Below are 18,481 nucleotides of genomic sequence, written 5' to 3'. Positions count from 1 at the left end.
TGAAGGAAGTTCCACACTCCCGAGATCCCCGAGGATCCCGAGATTTCAACTCTCTCTAGTCGAAGTTCTGCTCGATCCTTCTCTCGACTACTTCAAAACAACCACTTCAATCAAGTGAGTTCATACCCCTACAACCACACTTTAAATGCTTTTGAAACACTTTTAGGGGGGGGGGGGGATACAAGTAAACACACGGTTAAAATCGTGTGAAACACCAATCTTTTGCTATACTTTTCGTACTATTATTTTAACTATCATATGAAGTTGTTATCATGCAAAACACATCACAACACAACTTTACCCTCTTGGGATACAATATGTTTTATAAATAGAAATATGTTTTATTTATACGTTTGCATACTACATCATATCAAGGGTAACCATTTCAACTATAACATGATGCTTTTACAAGAAAACTCAACTCATCATCACGCCTTTGTAACACGGTAGAAAAGGAAATCATTTCATACAAACGATTTTTCATCATATTACTCATGAACTTGTTGTTAGCTATCATGTGATGTCATATGGATTTGTTGGTACCAAACGAAAGTCCCCACCTATAACCAAAGTCTCTTTGAGGGAGAGTGTGACAAGTGTGGATAGATCTATACGGGGTTGATGACTCCGCACCCTGACTGTTAGCTACAGTCCCCGGGGTGACAAATGTCAACATTAGGTACTGCGTCTAGTATGGTTATGAGGAACTCACAACACGCGGAAACAATGACTCATGCACGTAGTAATACTTAACTCAATCATGCATGGGGGGGGGGGGGGGGTAATAAATATATTCTAGGGTATTATCAGCATGTTCAAAACTCAGGATAAACACTTGCACAACTAGTTTTACTTAACAATAAAACTATACATCTTCATTTCTAAGCATGGCATATTTGCTTACAAGTTACAGTCTTGGTCATTTAAGGCTGCATTTCACTTTTAGGAAAATATGGGATTTTCCTGGTCCAAATACATTCATTTTGTACAATAAAGATTTACAACATCATTCTTTTGAGCATGTCATATTTACTTACTGTTACGGTCTTGGTCATTAGAGACTGCCTGTTACTTTAGGAAAATAACGGATTTTCCTGTATCCAAAACAATCAACTAATAGGAAAATAAGGGATTTTCTTGGTGCAACTATTTACAATTCACAACATGAACATACATATGCATTTCATACTTTTATAAGAAAATAAAGGATTTTCTAGAAAACATACACGAACTTTCGAATGGCATACATTTTCTCAAAACACTACTTATGAACTCACCAACTTAAATGTTGACACTTTTTCTTTAAAATAACTTGTATTCTCAGGGAACTACTAAGCAGGTTTGGAAATCATCTTTTGGGGATTAACGTTCTGGCGTTAACGACTTCTTTTGAAACACGTTACTGTATTTATATTTTGAATATGTAACAACTACGATTATGTAAACACTTTTAAATATTTATATATTTGGTGGTGTGTACTTTCCTTACTATGCAATTGTTATGATACTGAATATGACGTCCTCCGCCCCCGAACGTTTCCGCCGTTCTGGTTTGGGGGTGTGACAAAAATACATTATTATTATAGATAAATGAAAAATAAGATAACTTCTTTGTATTTTAAAAAAAAATGTAAAGTATGTCTTATTTCAACAAGTTACTACTTTAACTACAAAAATATAAGTATGTTGCTGTGATCACTAAAAAATATATATTTGGGACGTAAAAAATGTTTAAAAGATTTAACGACACATTTATTGTTGAAAATGCTTGAATATAAATGTGATTATGTTCTCAATAATAGTGTGTTTTTAATGAAAATAAGGAAGATAATGGTTTGGGATATGAGAGTAAGAACATGCTCGACATCTATTCGGGTTACGTGGCTTTTAGTTTCCATGAAATATAAAATTACAAATTTAATGGAGAAAATTAGGGAATTGTCTTGGAAAGAATAATGTTTATTTTGGTAGATAAAGTGCAATTTTTACTGTTCTTCTCGGTAGTCATGTTCGTGATAGTCATCGTCACACAGACCAAGCTTCTAAGAAGGAACTCATAACATACTATCATTGATTTGTTTATCATAAAGAGTTATCATATGCACATAAAGTAAATCACAATGTCCATACAATAAGAATTTGTTTTTACATCTTTGAATTTGAAACATATACTATAGATTCTTGGGACTAATTTGCCTATTATCCAATCCCACTTTTAGTATTCCCTATTAAATAATTATACTTTAGAAAATCTAGTGTGAAATTGTCAAGTTAGGATTCCATAATACACAAATAAATTATAATAGGTTTCTATCTTTCACATATATCCATTTAAAATATATATAATATTGTAATGCCTTTATTTATGTTTTAGAATTCTTAGAGGCCCAAACTCCATGAAATCCAAGCGGGAAATTCAAATATTTAGGCACTTCAAGTCTTGCCACCATAGCAGTTGTCTCCCCGATCCTCTTGGCATCTAAAATTACTAGATATGACTTCTGTTCTGATACTGCATACTGTAAGTCATTATTGTTTAGATATGGCTTTTTCCAAAATATTATAAGAACTTGAATTAAATGCATAAAATGATAAACATATTTTCATTGATTTAATTATTTGCTTATCTTTTAGATATGGCTTTTTTCAAAATATCATAAAAACTTGAGTTAAATGCATAAAACGGTAACATATTTTCATTGATTTGATTATTTGATTATCTTTCTTTCACTTTATGTATTATATCACTACACAATGATAATTATACTAATCATAAGAATGTCATCCCGATGCATAAACAATTTCTCAATGCTACAAATGGATATAGTTTAAAAATTATAATGTCATGATATGAAAAAAAAATTTAAAACTATAATGTTATAATCTTTTTGAAAGTTTATCTCCAAAATATATCTAAGGGAATTTTGATCACGCACCTCGACAACAAGGATGTATCCATCATCTTCGACACTTCCTTTTGAGACGAACATAGGCTCACCAATGAATCTTCTAGATCCAACATACCATGTTTGGATGGAGTTATTCACAGTGTTGAACTTCACCACTGTATCAAATGGAAAATATGGCAAATCTTGACGAACACCCGACGTTGCTGCTGCATACATATATGTATTGTTGCTTCCACCAAATTCTTGATTAATAACTGGGAAATCAGTTGCTTGTTTCCATTCATCGTTTAGATTACCCACACAACATTTTTCACAGTTTCCAATTGCATCTAACTCAATCGAAACCTATGTGCATAAAACAAAGGACCGGTTACTCCAGTTATTTTTTGAAGTCATACAACCTCCAAATCTACCCTTAAATAGGCACATTCATTTGAAGTGAGACTTAAAACCTCAAATAATTAGCTGAATTATGATTGTCCTAATATCTTTTGAGGAACCCAATTAGGCCAAAGAGAAATGACATGTTAAAATTACGTGAGTTAGGTTAGGTGTCACATATAAACAATATTTTGGCTATTTCTTTGAGTTTCTAATATAAATGGTAACATGGTAATATGTATATTGACATTCTATCAGAAAAAGAAAACACAATTAATAAAATTGAATGAGAGAACCTTGATAAGACGAGACGACAATTTATTTTCTCCTTTGTCCTCATTCATCACCCATGGGTCTACTTTACCACTTTGCCAATCATATCCTGTTTTAATTACCATAAAATCTAAAAACATTTAAAATTCCTATTTTGTTAGTGTCTAAAACTGACTAATGAAAAATAAGTGTGCATGTTACTTATCATTAAACTAGAATTTAGATTTTCATTTCTTTGGTGAAGAACATACCAAACATTTTCTGAAAATTGAACCACTTGTAAGAACAACCGCTTGCTTGTATTTGAATTTGTTTATTGCCTTTGTGATCTCGTTCTTCGGATGCATTCCCCATATGAAGCATCCACATATGCAAAGGAGCTTCAATCGGCACTTTCCAATCCCTCCCCTGCGCATGCTCAGGGAAACGAGGCAACAAATATATTGGAGATGTTGATTTACTATGATTCACTAATAATGCTGATACCATTGGAGTATATCCGCCAATTGCTGACATTGCTCCTAAATATTTTTCTTTCACAATGAGAAAATTAACCATAAAATAACAAACTTCTAGTTTATTGAAATTAATAGGAAAAATAAGTCAAATGACAATTCAAAAATATACAGTATCATGGCAGTGTAAAAAAATAATGTGTTTTTTTGGAACGACATTGAAAAATAAAAAAGGCTAGCTAGCAGCTGGCCAAAACAAAACGAGAACAATTAGTTCATGAGCAGAATTTGAAGCCACCCGGTCATAGTTTTCTTAGCCTTACGATTCCTACTACAATACCATTAAAAAGAAAACGATATAATAGAATCAAACATCTGTTGGATTAGTATTTAAGTCCATAACTATTTTCGTATGTACTTGACCCGATGGTGCATGGTCCTTTTAGGTTGCCTTCACCAAAGCAACTTGATAGGATGAATTATGGAGAGAAAGGATTAAATATGATTTATTAATATATATTGAGAATAATATATTAAAGGAGAAATCATATTGTTTAATTAATATTAGTCAATAATTAATAAGAATTAAGTTTGTGACTAAAAGAGATTAATTAAACTTAAGGGACTAGAATTGTAATTATAAGATAATTGCAATTGGGCCATGGATTGCCTTATATTATAAGGATGGACGAATTCTATGGGGAAACTCATTAGAAATCGTCCAAGGCCTTTAAGGAAAGGAGTCCATGGGTTGCTTAGGGCTTAAGCATCCAAATTAGGGTTTCCTTGTTAGATAACCCGAATAGCCTCACTATATAGCCCTTATACCCCAAAATCATGCACAAGCTTCTTTCTAGGGTTTCCACAAATTTTGGGAAGCCTCATTCTCTTCTCTTCTTCATCCTCTTGCTCTTGGTGTTTGTGAACCATTAGAGGAGTGACATTTGTGACTCTAAGCTTTCTAAAGTCAATACAAGGAGGAATTGTGATTGTTATTGCTACATAACAATCAAGGTAATATCTTAAACCCATTCTTATGTTAATATGATTACTTGTATGCTAGAATTAGGGTTTATAGTCTTGGATAACTTGCATGTACAATAGAGAAGCCTAGATCCAATCATTAGGGTTTGTATGAGCACATAGGATGTTCTTATAGTTAAAACCCATCAGTGGTATCAGAGCCTTGATTGGTTTCTATTGTATTGATGCCTTGTATGTTTGTTCAAGTTGAAAAAATTCGATTTTTGTGAAACTTCCTGATGAACTCGGCGAGTCCCATAGTGGACTCGGTGAGTAGGCTCGACTCGGCGAGTCCATTGGGGTACTCGGCGAGTCCAAGCGTCAGAAAGAGCAAATATCGGGATTTCTTGCTGTTTATCTTTGAGATACTTGCCTTTATCATATTAGATCAATATAAATTCGATTTTATGAAATATATGAGTATATTCTTGATCTAATTGAAGATATTTATCAATTAATAAAATATTTATTTCCTTATGTGATAATTGATTAATTATTTTGATTAAATTGGTAAATTGTTTTGCATGAAATTATTAAATAAATCAAATATGGATAATTATGTGATTAAATGTTAATTTAGATTATTTGTTATTTGATCCCCTAGTGTTTTGAAAAGTTTCAAAACATGCCCTCAAGTTTTGGAATTTAAATTGTGATTAAAAGTTTAATTTTGATGTATATTTAAATTCTAAACCTAATGTTTTAAAATGTTTCAAAACTTGCCCTCAAGTTTTGGAATTTAAAAGTTGATTAAAGGTTTAATTTAGGAATGTTAAATTCTAAAACCCTAGTATTGTTTTGAAAAGTTGAAATCACACCCTTATGGTTTTATTAAATAATTAAGGTGTATAATTAAAAGAGGTTTAATAAATCCATAAAAGTTTAGGTTTACAATTTAATTGAATTAAAAGTATAATTGTTAAATTTGACCTCCTAGTATTTTAAAAGTATAAAATACACCCTATACTATATAACATTAAAAGTCTAACATTATATATATGTATGAGTAAAAGTTAGTCTTACCGTTAGTAGGCCTCATTCACGAAGCTGGTCTATAAGGGGTGTTTAAGGAAATTGCCTATAAAATGGCAATTGAATGGGTATCCACTCTTACCCACCGCACTCTTGACTAGTGGAGGGTCGTTAGCCGAACGGGTAGGATAGGACAAAACCTTCCATTATAAGTATAATGAAGTACAAAAGTAACTAAATGTTTTACAAATACCCAATCCTAGTTACTTAGGCAAAAGTGAATTGATGCAATTCCATAAAATTACACTTTGTGCCCTTGCGAAGACGTTAGTGGAGCGTGTGTGGTTAACCGGCACACTAAATGGTTCTAAGCAAAGGTAGCAAAGGGTGACTCAATGTTTGTCATGGTTCGGTGGAGCGTGTGTGGTTTACCGACACATCGAATAGGTGATTGTAACATGTAAGGGCACCATGTAAGTTTGTATGGTTATTCACACCCGCTTTGTGATCCTCGGCATCCCAGTCTCAAACTAGAGGGGCATATCGAGATTTAAACATGCCATTGAAATGTTCAATGAATCTCAAAGGATCTAGGAGTTTTCATAGATTTAAAACTTAATTTTCTTTTTTGTTTTTAATGGTGGGAATTAGTGAATCGTCATTCACTTACCTTCAAATATTCTGCAACTAGATTACGGCATCCCTTTTCTAGGTTGTAGCGTATTGTGTTGGGTCCTAGCCTTAATATCTCATTTGGGTGATTTATTAAGGACTCAATCAATCAACTAACTTGAATTCATTTTCTCCCGTTTTGTAGATGTCAAAGTATGACAACTATGGTCTTCCCAAATCCCATGGAACAAGCATTCCACATGAAGATGATATTCCACGATTCCATCGAGGAACAAGAGATCATGCTTCACTCCCTCCACCTCCTCAAATTATTCTCCCTAACCCAGAAGTTCAAAGACTTGAAAAGTTCAAGCTCACTCAAGCCCTTTTGGCAAGTAAACAAAAGAAGGAAAGCTGGTTTGTGCACACGTCCTAGGGATGAAGTCACACATTGATAGGTTTAGAATGTTGGGATCCGTTGTCTGTGAGGAGATGGTTGTTGATTGGGTTCTTCAGTCACTTCCTAACTCGTATAGTGAGTTCGTAAGAGAGTACTATATGATGAACTGCGACGTGACCCTTATAGATCTCACTTATATGTTTATTGCCGCTGAATCAACAATGGTTTGGCGCAATAGAAAAGCAAAATTGATTGGTGAATCTGCCTTCAAGACCTCTATGGATATAGATAGTGGCAATGAAAGACATGCTATGATCGAAAAGTTTGATCATAAGAGAAAGGCAATATCTGAAGTAGTCCCATGTGCTGTTCCAAAAGAGTCGATTTGCTTTTATTGCCAAGAGAAGGGACATTGGAGACGAAACTGCCCTATTTACCTAAGAGATCTAAGAGATGGGAGAGTCAAAACGTATGACTATGCTTTAGGTAAAATCCATTGACTAACTCTTTTAAGCTTCTATTCTAGATTCTTAATACATAATGTGATAAGATTACAATTGATGTTTTGTAGGATCGAAGAAAAGAAAGGAAGCTTAAGGAAAGAAGTGAGCGAAATCTAACCTTGAAGGAATGGATTTCAATCGCATTACTTGAAGATTAGATTCTCGAGCTGCTACTGAGAGTTAGAATTAGATTGCTAAGAAAAATGTATTAGCATAGTTTTTCAAAGAATTGCATTGTAAGGACAAATTTTTTCTGCAATAAAATAAATTTTGATTTTATATTATTTATTTATCCTTGCAATGGCGCGTATGAAAAATTGATGTTAAAATGTTTCTATTATTAGCAATAATGGATTTGATTCTTAATTATGTTATTTTTGGAAATGTCGGAAATTTACCGAATAGGAAAGGTTTCTCATCGTCCAAGTTTCAATTGGACAGAAACTTGGAATCATGCAACTTGGTTGCACGATGAATGAGAAATTTCACATTTGGAAATTAGACTAATTCATTGACAAAGTGTCGAGTAAAGGACTAGGAGATCGAGTACACAAAGTTGTGTGCTGATCAAGTCCACCACAAGAATAACAAAGATATTCGTCATGATTTACTAATGGTTTAGTAAATGTGATTATACTTACAAGATTAAGTGTAATTCTGAATTGATTAAAGGGTTTAGATCAATAGCAGAACAAATAAGAAGAATCAAGTAGGCAGAAAGATAAAAGTTTCTCTATTCTAAGAAGAAGGGAGAGTGCCATTTATGCTTTATGATATGTCTTAATGATTAAGAACCATATCTCAATTGATCCTCTAAGTGAGTCTTAGTGCAATTGTATGTCTAAGAAGAGGAATCAAGAATTGAAGAAATGGTTAAATCAGAAAGTCAATCATACTTCGTTCCAAAACAAGTCTTAGATTTAAGATTGTAACATTGAGTGACAAGTATTAGGAAGGTTTATAACATTCATCAAATGTGGAAAGTTGTGATGTCTTGGATAAGACAAAGACCAACTAGGACCAATTTATGAAGTGTTTTGATAAAAACTACACTAACTCTTGAATATTTGTTTGTCAAGAAATGTTTATTGACAAGAGAATCTTATATGTCAAGGAGTCAGTGGGAGTCTTAATGGTCTTGAAAGGTTTCAAGAAGATATCAAAATAGACCTTATCAGTCATCACTAGTACACGAGTTGAGGTTTACAACCTATCGTGTTGACATTATTTTGTTTCTGTGTCGTTCCAATTAAGTTAATTATGCATGTGAGTTCTATGAGTTCTCATTTGAATGCATAAAAGGCAAGGACCTTGATCAATGAAAAGTACATTGATAGGAAAAGGTGAGCTGCTTAACTACTTGGAAGACATGGTGAGCAGTTGTGTTACCATAAGGCAAAGAAATCAATATTAAGAAAGTTCGGTCCATATGAGTTTGAATTTGTCGTAAACTTTGGGTTTAACAAATTCACATGGATAGGAACACATATACCATTAAAATCTAAGTGTCATAAGATTTCCTCCTTCATGAAAATGACTGTGAGGAAATGCTTTCACTAAGAGAGATTTTAAAAGGATAGTGATTGTGAAAATTATACTCTCGAATTCAATTATGGTTACGGTATCCCTTTCCATAATTTGAATTGTGAGATTTGGCAATTAGTATAAATTGTTTAGAGACACATATGAGCTATCTAAGGGGAAGGTGTATAAGCTTAGATAAAGGATTATCAAAGCATTAAGTATTAGAAACATGAACTTAATAAATTCAATAAGTATTGTTTTTTTTGGAAGTTAAGCTGGTTTCTGAATACATGTCAAAGCTAATGGGAGCATAAGTGTTATGTTTATAATAATCATCGTGATAGTGGGAGCATAAATGTTATGATTGTATGATTATTAAGGCAAGTATTGCAAGTTAGCAATATTAATTATAGAAAAACAAGAGTTACACCTTGCAAAGTTGAAAGGGTTGTAAAGTTGTTTTACTATAATTAAGGGAGAGAATATTATGCTTCATTTCAAATCTAAAGGCTTAGGTTGTGGAATGTTAATAATTTAGTCAAGGAAACATAGTGCATTCTTAAAAATCTGATTATGATTACGACATTCCTTTTCATAGTTCGAATTTTGAGAACGTAGCACATAAAATGTTATGGCAGAAGATTGATAAAGTATCGAATCTTCGTGTAAGACATTATGCATCGTGTCCCATACGCTTCGGGTATAGGATTGATTTCAAATGCTATAATATTTTACCATTCTAAAATTTTCCAAATGTCTAGCGCATTTAGAGGGAAAAACGACGAGAATCGGTTTTGACTAAGATAGTTAAACAGCTATCAAAGGACAATCCAAAGTTCGCCGAGGATCGGTCGCTTGTGAGTAGTTGGAAGTATAGTATTGGATGGACCATATCGACATTATTATGAATAGATAAGATTATATTGAGAATGAGTTGTCATATGGTAAGTATGGAAAGATTTCCATATTGGGAATTGAATATTGAAAATCTATGTCTATATTAGAAACTTTATGCAAAAGGATGTTCAAAGGAATGTACTTTGAGTGAGAGACATCATATCTAAGGAATTGTCTTGTAACAATCTCCGATAGAGGACTTTGTAATTTTATTGGCAATAGTCATTGTGACTTTAGTGCAGTGACATTACAAAAGGATCATTGCATAAAATGTTAGAATCTGGCATATTCCATAAGTGACAAGAATTTGATATTCTTTAACTTGTGAAAAGGATTGGGAGTTGTGAAATGAGTATGATCGGAAATGTGTTCATTTGATCTATTTCACAAAGTAAGAACCATAGGTAAACATTGTGTGCATGCTAAGAGCATGGGACAAGTGTAATAGTTCAAGCAAGAAGTTGATTAACCGAAACAACAAATAATGAGTAATCGATATGGTGATAAATAAAAGGTATTTTATTTATACTCAAAGGTTTGAGGTCGTATGGGATTAGTATTATTCTTGTGTTTCACTTTGCATGTTTTGACTTCCTGAATAATTTAATTGGTTTAGAACAGTCAAATTATTCGAACAGGCCACAGTCATTCATATGTTGGAAGTAGGTATGAATGAAGACTGTCGTGAATTGGTGTGTGGATAGTCTAAAGAGCATTAGACATAAGCAAATGTTTGTTGCAACGTTCATGAGTGCTTATGAATATGATTTGAGCATTGGATTAAACCCACGCTCACTTGGATCACTTCATGGATTGTTATCACGAGTGATTGGTGAGACGATAACATCTTATATTCTTGAAACCGAGATGTGTGAGTTGTATCTTGCAAATCGGTTGCACATTGATAATATGTAAACGCACCAGTAACTTGGTGTCATAAAACATATTGTTGTGTGTGATTCGGTGAGTGAGTGCAAGCAAGCCTTGAATCAAAGTTTATCCGTTCCTTTTATCCAAAGTAGGATAAAAGCGATATCTTTGGGCCCCTCGATGATTTAGTGATGACAAACGTAAATGCTCGGCCGGGCTAGGACTAATTTGATTTGTTCAATTAGTTAGTCGTCATAAATCGGAAGTCGAGAAATAGTACAGAGAGAATGATTAGAAATCATGTCTCGTACGATATCTAGAATGGAAGAATATATGATCCCTTATCTAAAGGACACGCATATCTGATAGGATCAGAGTTGACAGCGGCTTTAGAAAGCTACGATTGCAGATCAAGATCTGAAGTCATACGCATAATAGTTATTAGACTTATCTAAGTGGGAGACTGTTGGATTAATGTCTAAGTCCATAACTATTTTGGTATGTACTTGACCCGATGGTGCATGGTTCTTTTGGGTTGCCTTCACCAAAGCAACTTGATGGGATGAATTATGGAGAGAAAGATTAAATATGATTTATTAATATATTATGAGAATAATATATTAAAGGAGAAATCATATTGTTTAATTAATATTAGTCAAGAATTAATAAGAATTAAGTTTGTGACTAAAAGAGATTAATTAAACTTAAGGGACTAGAATTGTAATTATAAGATAATTGCAATTGGGCCATGGATTGCCTTATATTATAAGGTTGGACGAATTCTATGGGGAAACCCATTAGAAATCGTCCAAGGCCTTTAAGGAAAGGATTCCATGGGTTGCTTAGGGCTTAAGCATCCAAATTAGGGTTTCCTTGTTAGATAACCCGAATAGCCTCACTATATATATAGCCCTTATGCCCCAAAAACGTGGACAAGCTTCTTTCTAGGGTTTCCACAAATTTTGGGAAGCCTCATTCTCTTCTCTTCTTCATCCTCTTGCTCTTGGTGTTTGTGAACCATTAGAGGAGTGACATTTGTGACTCTAAGCTTTCTAAAGTCAATACAAGGAGGAATTGTGATTGTTATTGCTACATAACAATCAAGGTAATATCTTAAACCCATTCTTATGTTAATATGATTACTTGTATGCTAGAATTAGGGTTTATAGTCTTGGATTACTTGCATGTACAATAGAGAAACCTAGATCCAATCATTAGGGTTTGTATGAGCACATAGGATGTTCTTATAGCTAAAACCCATCAACATCAACTCTCTCTTGTACTTCAAGATCCCAAAAATTAACGCATTCCGGTAAGTTCAAAAAACCCAAATTAAAGTAACACAAGTCTTCTCAATGATCAATCTTCGATCATTTGCAACAACTTGACTATCAATCCACTCGAAAACATCTTCAATAGAGTTAAAGGAAGGCACCAACAGATATATCCATCTTGCAAACTTAAGCCATAATTGACGAGCCATCGAACACTTCAAAAATAAGTGAACACGATCTTCTATCACCTCCCCACAACATGGACATAAAATAGAAGACAAATCAATTCTCCGATGATGAAGGTTACTCCTCGTCGGTAGGCGATTAAGGATAAGCCTCCATATAAAAATATTAATTTTTATAGGAAGAGAACTATTCCACCTGGTAGTACTACCACCCATAAGAAGCGACGTGAGGTCTAAACGAGATCTGACAGACTTAATGGAGAACATGTCCTCCACCCGAAAAATCCATCTCCATGAGTCCAATCTATCCGTAATCTGAACTGAATCCAACATCTCATGTAATTGTTGAAGATGGGATTCAAACACTCCCCAACTTATCGATCTCCTCCATGGAATCTCCTAAGTATTACCCACCCAATAATCACCGATAGCCACCTCACCATTGACTGCCACAACAAACAAGAATGGAAGTCTGACCTTTATAATAGCATTCCCAACCCACACATCTAACCAAAATCTAATACTCTCACCATTACCTACTTGTCTTCTCATAGAATCAAAACGAAATATTACCATTATTATGAAGATTCCAAACTAAATTAACCACCCTCATCCAGACCCACATCTTCGACCTATAAGAAGAAGAATAAAAAACCACCATCACTCCCATGACAAATTTTGATCAAACTAACCCAAAGGAGATTAACATAGTTTAGGAATTACATCTCCACTTGAAAGTTAAAGTCTCATTGAAAGTTTTCAAACTACCAATCACCAAATCACCATACTCTTTCTTATTTAAAATGTAACACTTGATTTCGAATTGCTTCATTATTCGGGGCCGTTGCCTGATCATCAGTTACCATAAGGCTTAGGGTCGTGGGGAAGAAAGGATTTGTCCCTTTTTGGATGTGGGTATTATAGATTATATGATTCAAGAGTTCGATGGTGTTATAGAGCCCAAGGGTATATTCATAACTTGGGCAGTTTGGGTCTTTATGAATTTTGGGTCGTTGTTCGGGAGGTTTAAAGGCGGAGATGAGTTGTTAGAAGTGTAGGGATTCTCGCCACCTTTTGTGGATATAAAGTTTGTCAGAAACGGACTTAGAACGAAGAAGTTAGGGCTAAGTGAAGCTTCAGGGTTTTAGAGGTTCAGTGAGTACGCGGGGCGTAACAAGTAAAATGGTCGCGGATGGTCCTTAAGTATGTCGGGCATACTAAGGGGTATGTGGGGCGTACTCCCTTCAATAACAAACCGTAATTTCGGTGTTCTACCCCTATATAAGCATCATTTTCTCCTTCCTTCGGGAACTTTAAGTCAGCCTCCACCCCCTTTAGTATACATTAAAACCCTAAAGGGCCTTCAGTGAGTTACGGAGCTTGGAAGAGGATTTATGGTGGCTTGTGTAAGAGAAGAAGAAGGTTGAAGCCTAATTTCTTGGAAAGAAGCTTGTAGATCTAGAAGTTTCTCATCATTTACAATCTATTGAAGGTAAAAAGATTTGATCTTGTCATCTCTTTGGTTGGATCTTATTTTGTGTTGTTTATGGTTATTTTAGCCTCTTTTGGTTGGTCCTGATGAGGTAAGGTTGTTCTATAGGCTTGATCTTGTAGATCTGGACATTTTAGGAGACATAAAGGCATAAAAATGTGATCTTTATGGTTTATTTGGACTCATGCATGTGTTAAGACCTTTCATTAAGCTATTTTTAGCTCTAGAGCCCTATTAAGCCATGCATGCAAGTAAAGTTCCCAACTTTATGTGATAAGTCATCCATAGGAATCAGACCTGGGAGTTTAGAGCAAGGACTTATGTTGTTAAGTGCTTAATGGAGAAGATTGGGGTTCAGGGGAGTACGTTGGACATTCCCATCTAGTATGTTGCGCGTACTGGCCCCAAAGGGTGTATGTTGGGTATACCAGCTGAGTACGCAAGGCATAGTCGGCCTGTTTGGCTTTTCTTGTTTTGTCGACTTGTTGGCTATGGACATTTGACCAGAAGTTTGACCAGGGTTGACTTTGGATATTTTAGGCCTTTTAGGATATTGTTCCTTCTTGGGTTAGGTCCATGATGGGTTTCGGCCCAATTTAGATAATTGGGCCATATTTGGGCCTTAGAAGCTTATTTTGGATTTTTGGCCCTTTGGTTATCTAGTTTGGGCCTTGGCCTTGGGCCAAGCTTGAGGGAGGGTAAAAAGGTCTTTTACCATAATTTGGACTCATAGTGTGAGTCAGGGGATAGATGTTAATGGGTTGTCATTTGTGGTATTTGATAGCGCGTAAACTTTAGTGGATCTACAATCAGAGATTATTCTTGGGATCAACCATTAATGGAGTGTTGTCTTGATATTGACAGTTCGGGGATCTGTCAGCCAGCAGCCAGAGATCGTCTGTGTAATTCGACAGTGTGAGTTGAGTTTTCGTCACTATTGTTGTGGGTCAAAGGAACTAATGTCAGCCCACTGGATTAATATCCTATTATGCATGCTATTATGTTGTTGTGATCGATTAGATCGGTATCTTGATAGATAGGATGTTACTATGCATAGTGATCTGTAAATCTATTTGACTTATTGTAGACTGCTATATGATTATTGTTATATGTACACATGTTTGGTCGGTGGCTGAGGCTTGACTACTCTGTGCGTAAGCCAATAGGGTGGGGCATTCCAACCCGATGGTTGAATGGGCCCGAGGGTATTCCATCATGAGGATGATTGAACTCATAGTATGTGGGCATTCCAACCTGATGGTTGAGGGCCTAGGGTATTCCAACCTTATGGTTGACTGAACCCATAGTATGTTGGCATTCCATCCCGATGGTTGAGGGTCTGGGGTATTGCAACCCGATGGTTGACTAGACCCATAGTATGTTGGCATTGCAACTCGATGGTTGAGGGCCTGGGGTACTCTAACCCGATGGTTGATTGGACCCATAGTATTATGGTATTCCAATCCGATGGTTGAGGGCCTGGGGTATTCCAACCTGATGGTTGACTAGACCCATAGTATGTTGGGATTTCAACCCGATGGATGAGGGCTTGGGGTATCCCAACCCGATGGTTGACTGCACCAATAGAATGTTTGCATTCCAACCTGATGGTTGATTGGACCCATTGTATGCTATTTGTGGTATATGTTATTTTTTGTGTGTTGGTACTTTGGGGGAACTCACTAATCTTTGTGTTTACAATTTTTGATTTACGGTTTCAGGTATTTCAGAGAATCGTGGCAATGCGAAGATGTGACCGTACCCATCATGATTTTATGTCATTGATCCTGGGAGGCACTGATTTTCAAATAATGTTTTGAAAACACTAATTTTGATATTTTTGGGATGTTAGATAAAATAATCTACCGTTTCACCCACTGAAGAATTCTACTAGGTTATGCTCCAGATTCATTTCCTTTTGTGTATCTTGGTTTACCTGTTGGGGGATAAAATGCATAGGATGGCGGCTAGGGATACTCTTTTGGATAGGTTTAAAGAAAGACTTTCTGTTTGGGAAGTCTAGAATGTTAATTTATTGGTGGGAGACTTATGCTGGTTATATCCGTTTTGGAGAGTCTAGCAATTTATAGTTTATCTTTTTAAGATGTCAGTTACTGTTTGTCGGAAGATGAAAAAAAACATAAAGTTTAATATATATATATATATATATATATATATATATATATATATATATATATATATATAACCAAGATCACAGAAGAAGGAAAATTTTGGTAAGAAAGTAAAAAAAAATTATATACTTATTTTTTTCGAACTAACAAAATTAGTCATTAGATTCATCAAAAATAAGTTGATGCACAAGAAAAAATTCCCAAAAAAACACCTTCATAATTTATTTTTAAGTAAATCAAGAAAAAATTTCGCTTTTATGAGAATTTTAGTGAATAAAAAATCATTGTAAAAATGAATCATCAAGATTTTTTTAATGAATCATGCTATTTTTGATTCATCTAATGGTTTATTTGTTTGTTTGCTAAAAAATATGCATTATATATATATATATATATATATATATATATATATATATATATATATATATACACACACACACATATATAGAGGATCGGGAGGTATCAAAAATTAGTGAGGACTCTCAGGACAATTATTTGCCATAAAATTGAAAAATTAAATAATGGAGATTTGATTTTATTATTCATCAAAATCTCAAGAGATACTATGAAATTTTGGTAATTATTTACGAGATACTTGTAATTTTCGGCGTAATTAAATGTTAGGAGTGTAAAAATGGGAAAAAGATATAGAAAAGAAAAAAAACATGCAAAAATTAAATAAATTAAAATTATGTGTTTAGTTATCAGACTCGTGTATTAAACAGGTTAATTATAACAAAATGTTAAACACAAATGTTTAAATTGTGAATTTATTTGAAAATGAAATTGAAACTTAAAATTAATAGTCATTATGGTAGGTTTAATTTATGGAAACTAAATTAATGATACATTGGAAATGAAAAATGAAGTAAATGATAAAGTGGAAAATAAATATATCTTAAAATTATGACAAAATGAGATGTGGCAAATTGAAAGAGAGAAAGACATGTGGCAAAACCATTCTTATTTATTATGGTAGATTTTGAAAATAAATTTTAAAAAATATGGTTGTTTAAATAGAAAATTTTATTTTAAAAGATTATAAGTTTTTTTTCTTATAAAATGTTGAATATAAAATGATCCAAAGATTATTCAAAATATTTATAATTCAAAAAAAATATTATCATTCAACATGTTTCTGATCCTTAATTTTATTATGATCTAAAAATATTCTAATTAAAATATTTTATGATACTTAGTTATATATTTTATGATTCAGAATATATAATGATCCAAAATTTATTATTAACAAAAACTCTATTTAATTGAATATATTATTAATCCAAAATCATCTGATTAAATACTATACTATCCAACATACTATTCAAAATGTTTTGATCCAAAATTTTATGTTTTTTGTACAAACAAAACTAATTATACCAAAATTTTTAATTTTTTATTATCTATTAGTAAACATCAACATCGATTAAAAAAGAATTTTTTTTTGATTAATTCAGATTAACACTGTGAATCTGAACTGTAAATATTTTAATTTAACATTCAGAATATTATTTTGACTTATTATTTCATCATTCACAAACTAATTTAGTAAAATTTACATATTAATTGAAATATATTTCCATGTAATTTTATAATATTTTAATGTTTTGATTATTCATAAATTAGTTGTATAAAATCAACAAATGGATTTATTCATTTTGTGAATCAGAACCGTATATATTTTAGTTTTCAAATTCGTAATGTGAATCTGACTTAATATTATTCACACTGTAAATTTGAGCAGATTCACAATGTAAATCTGAACTGAAATAAATTAGTTTTGTAAAATCAACAAATAAATTTATTCACATTGTAAATCTGAACTGTATATAATTTAGTTTTCAAAATTCACAATTTGAATATGACTTACTATTATTCACATTGTAAATCTAAACTGAAATTTCAATTTTTTTTCACATCAATATGAATTTATTTTTAAAGAATATAAAAAAATATGATTTTGATATATTTATTAATTTTTTTTCGATAAAAATAAACTTTAACTTTTCAAAAACCAAAGAAAATAATGTGAGTTTTTTTGGAAAAAAATTGTTTTTTTATGTACCAATATGATATTTATAGAAATACGATGAAAAATCATGAAAAATGGTATATTTGTTTTTTTTTGATAAAAAACATGATCTAAAAAAAATAAACTAAAAATAAGAATTGAGTTTTGGTATAATTCATTACATGTGTGTTCGTTGTGAAAATGTCTACAACCTTTTCTTTTTTACATTGATCGTTTTAAATTTCTAAGCTTTTGATTGTTCCATTATTTCTTTCATTAATAATTATTTTCTATTGAATTTTTCGACGTATGTATGTAGCATAAAATTAAACATATTTGTTTTTTTTCGTAAAAAGTCTTAAAAATAAAGTATCAAACTATTGATTAGTGAACATGTGTTGTTTATTGACAATATTTTGTATTTTTATTGTCCAAAGCTTTATCTTTTTTGATAAAATAAATATACTGTAATTTGTAAGTTTTTAAGGCATAAAATAGACATCAATATTTTGTTTAGTATCTTATTATCACGAAAATCAAAATTTCTTTTTAAACCTGTTCGTATATC

General features: G+C 32.9%; 1 protein-coding gene across 4 annotated transcripts in view; it reads right to left on the bottom strand.

Moving 5' to 3' along the window:
* Positions 1-2,256: 2,256 nt before the first annotated feature.
* Positions 2,257-18,481, bottom strand: part of LOC111912114 (carotenoid cleavage dioxygenase 7, chloroplastic) — a 25,723-nt gene continuing 9,498 nt past the window's right edge. Inside the window, exons 4-7 of one of the 4 annotated variants that reach the window (XM_052769582.1) lie at positions 3,815-4,096; positions 3,587-3,693; positions 2,937-3,254; positions 2,257-2,519 (exon numbers count right to left, since the gene is read on the bottom strand). In XM_052769582.1, coding sequence (XP_052625542.1) covers positions 2,364-2,519; positions 2,937-3,254; positions 3,587-3,693; positions 3,815-4,096 — 863 coding nt within the window. In that variant the 3' untranslated portion in view covers positions 2,257-2,363. The remainder of the gene's footprint in view (positions 2,520-2,936; positions 3,255-3,586; positions 3,694-3,814; positions 4,097-18,481) is intronic. The other 3 variants (XM_052769584.1, XM_052769583.1, XM_023907855.3) reach the window with 3 other exon arrangements.

The sequence above is a fragment of the Lactuca sativa genome, chromosome 3, assembly GCF_002870075.4.
Source record: "Lactuca sativa cultivar Salinas chromosome 3, Lsat_Salinas_v11, whole genome shotgun sequence".
NCBI lineage: Eukaryota > Viridiplantae > Streptophyta > Magnoliopsida > Asterales > Asteraceae > Lactuca > Lactuca sativa.
This window is presented reverse-complemented; position numbering and strand designations above follow the sequence as displayed.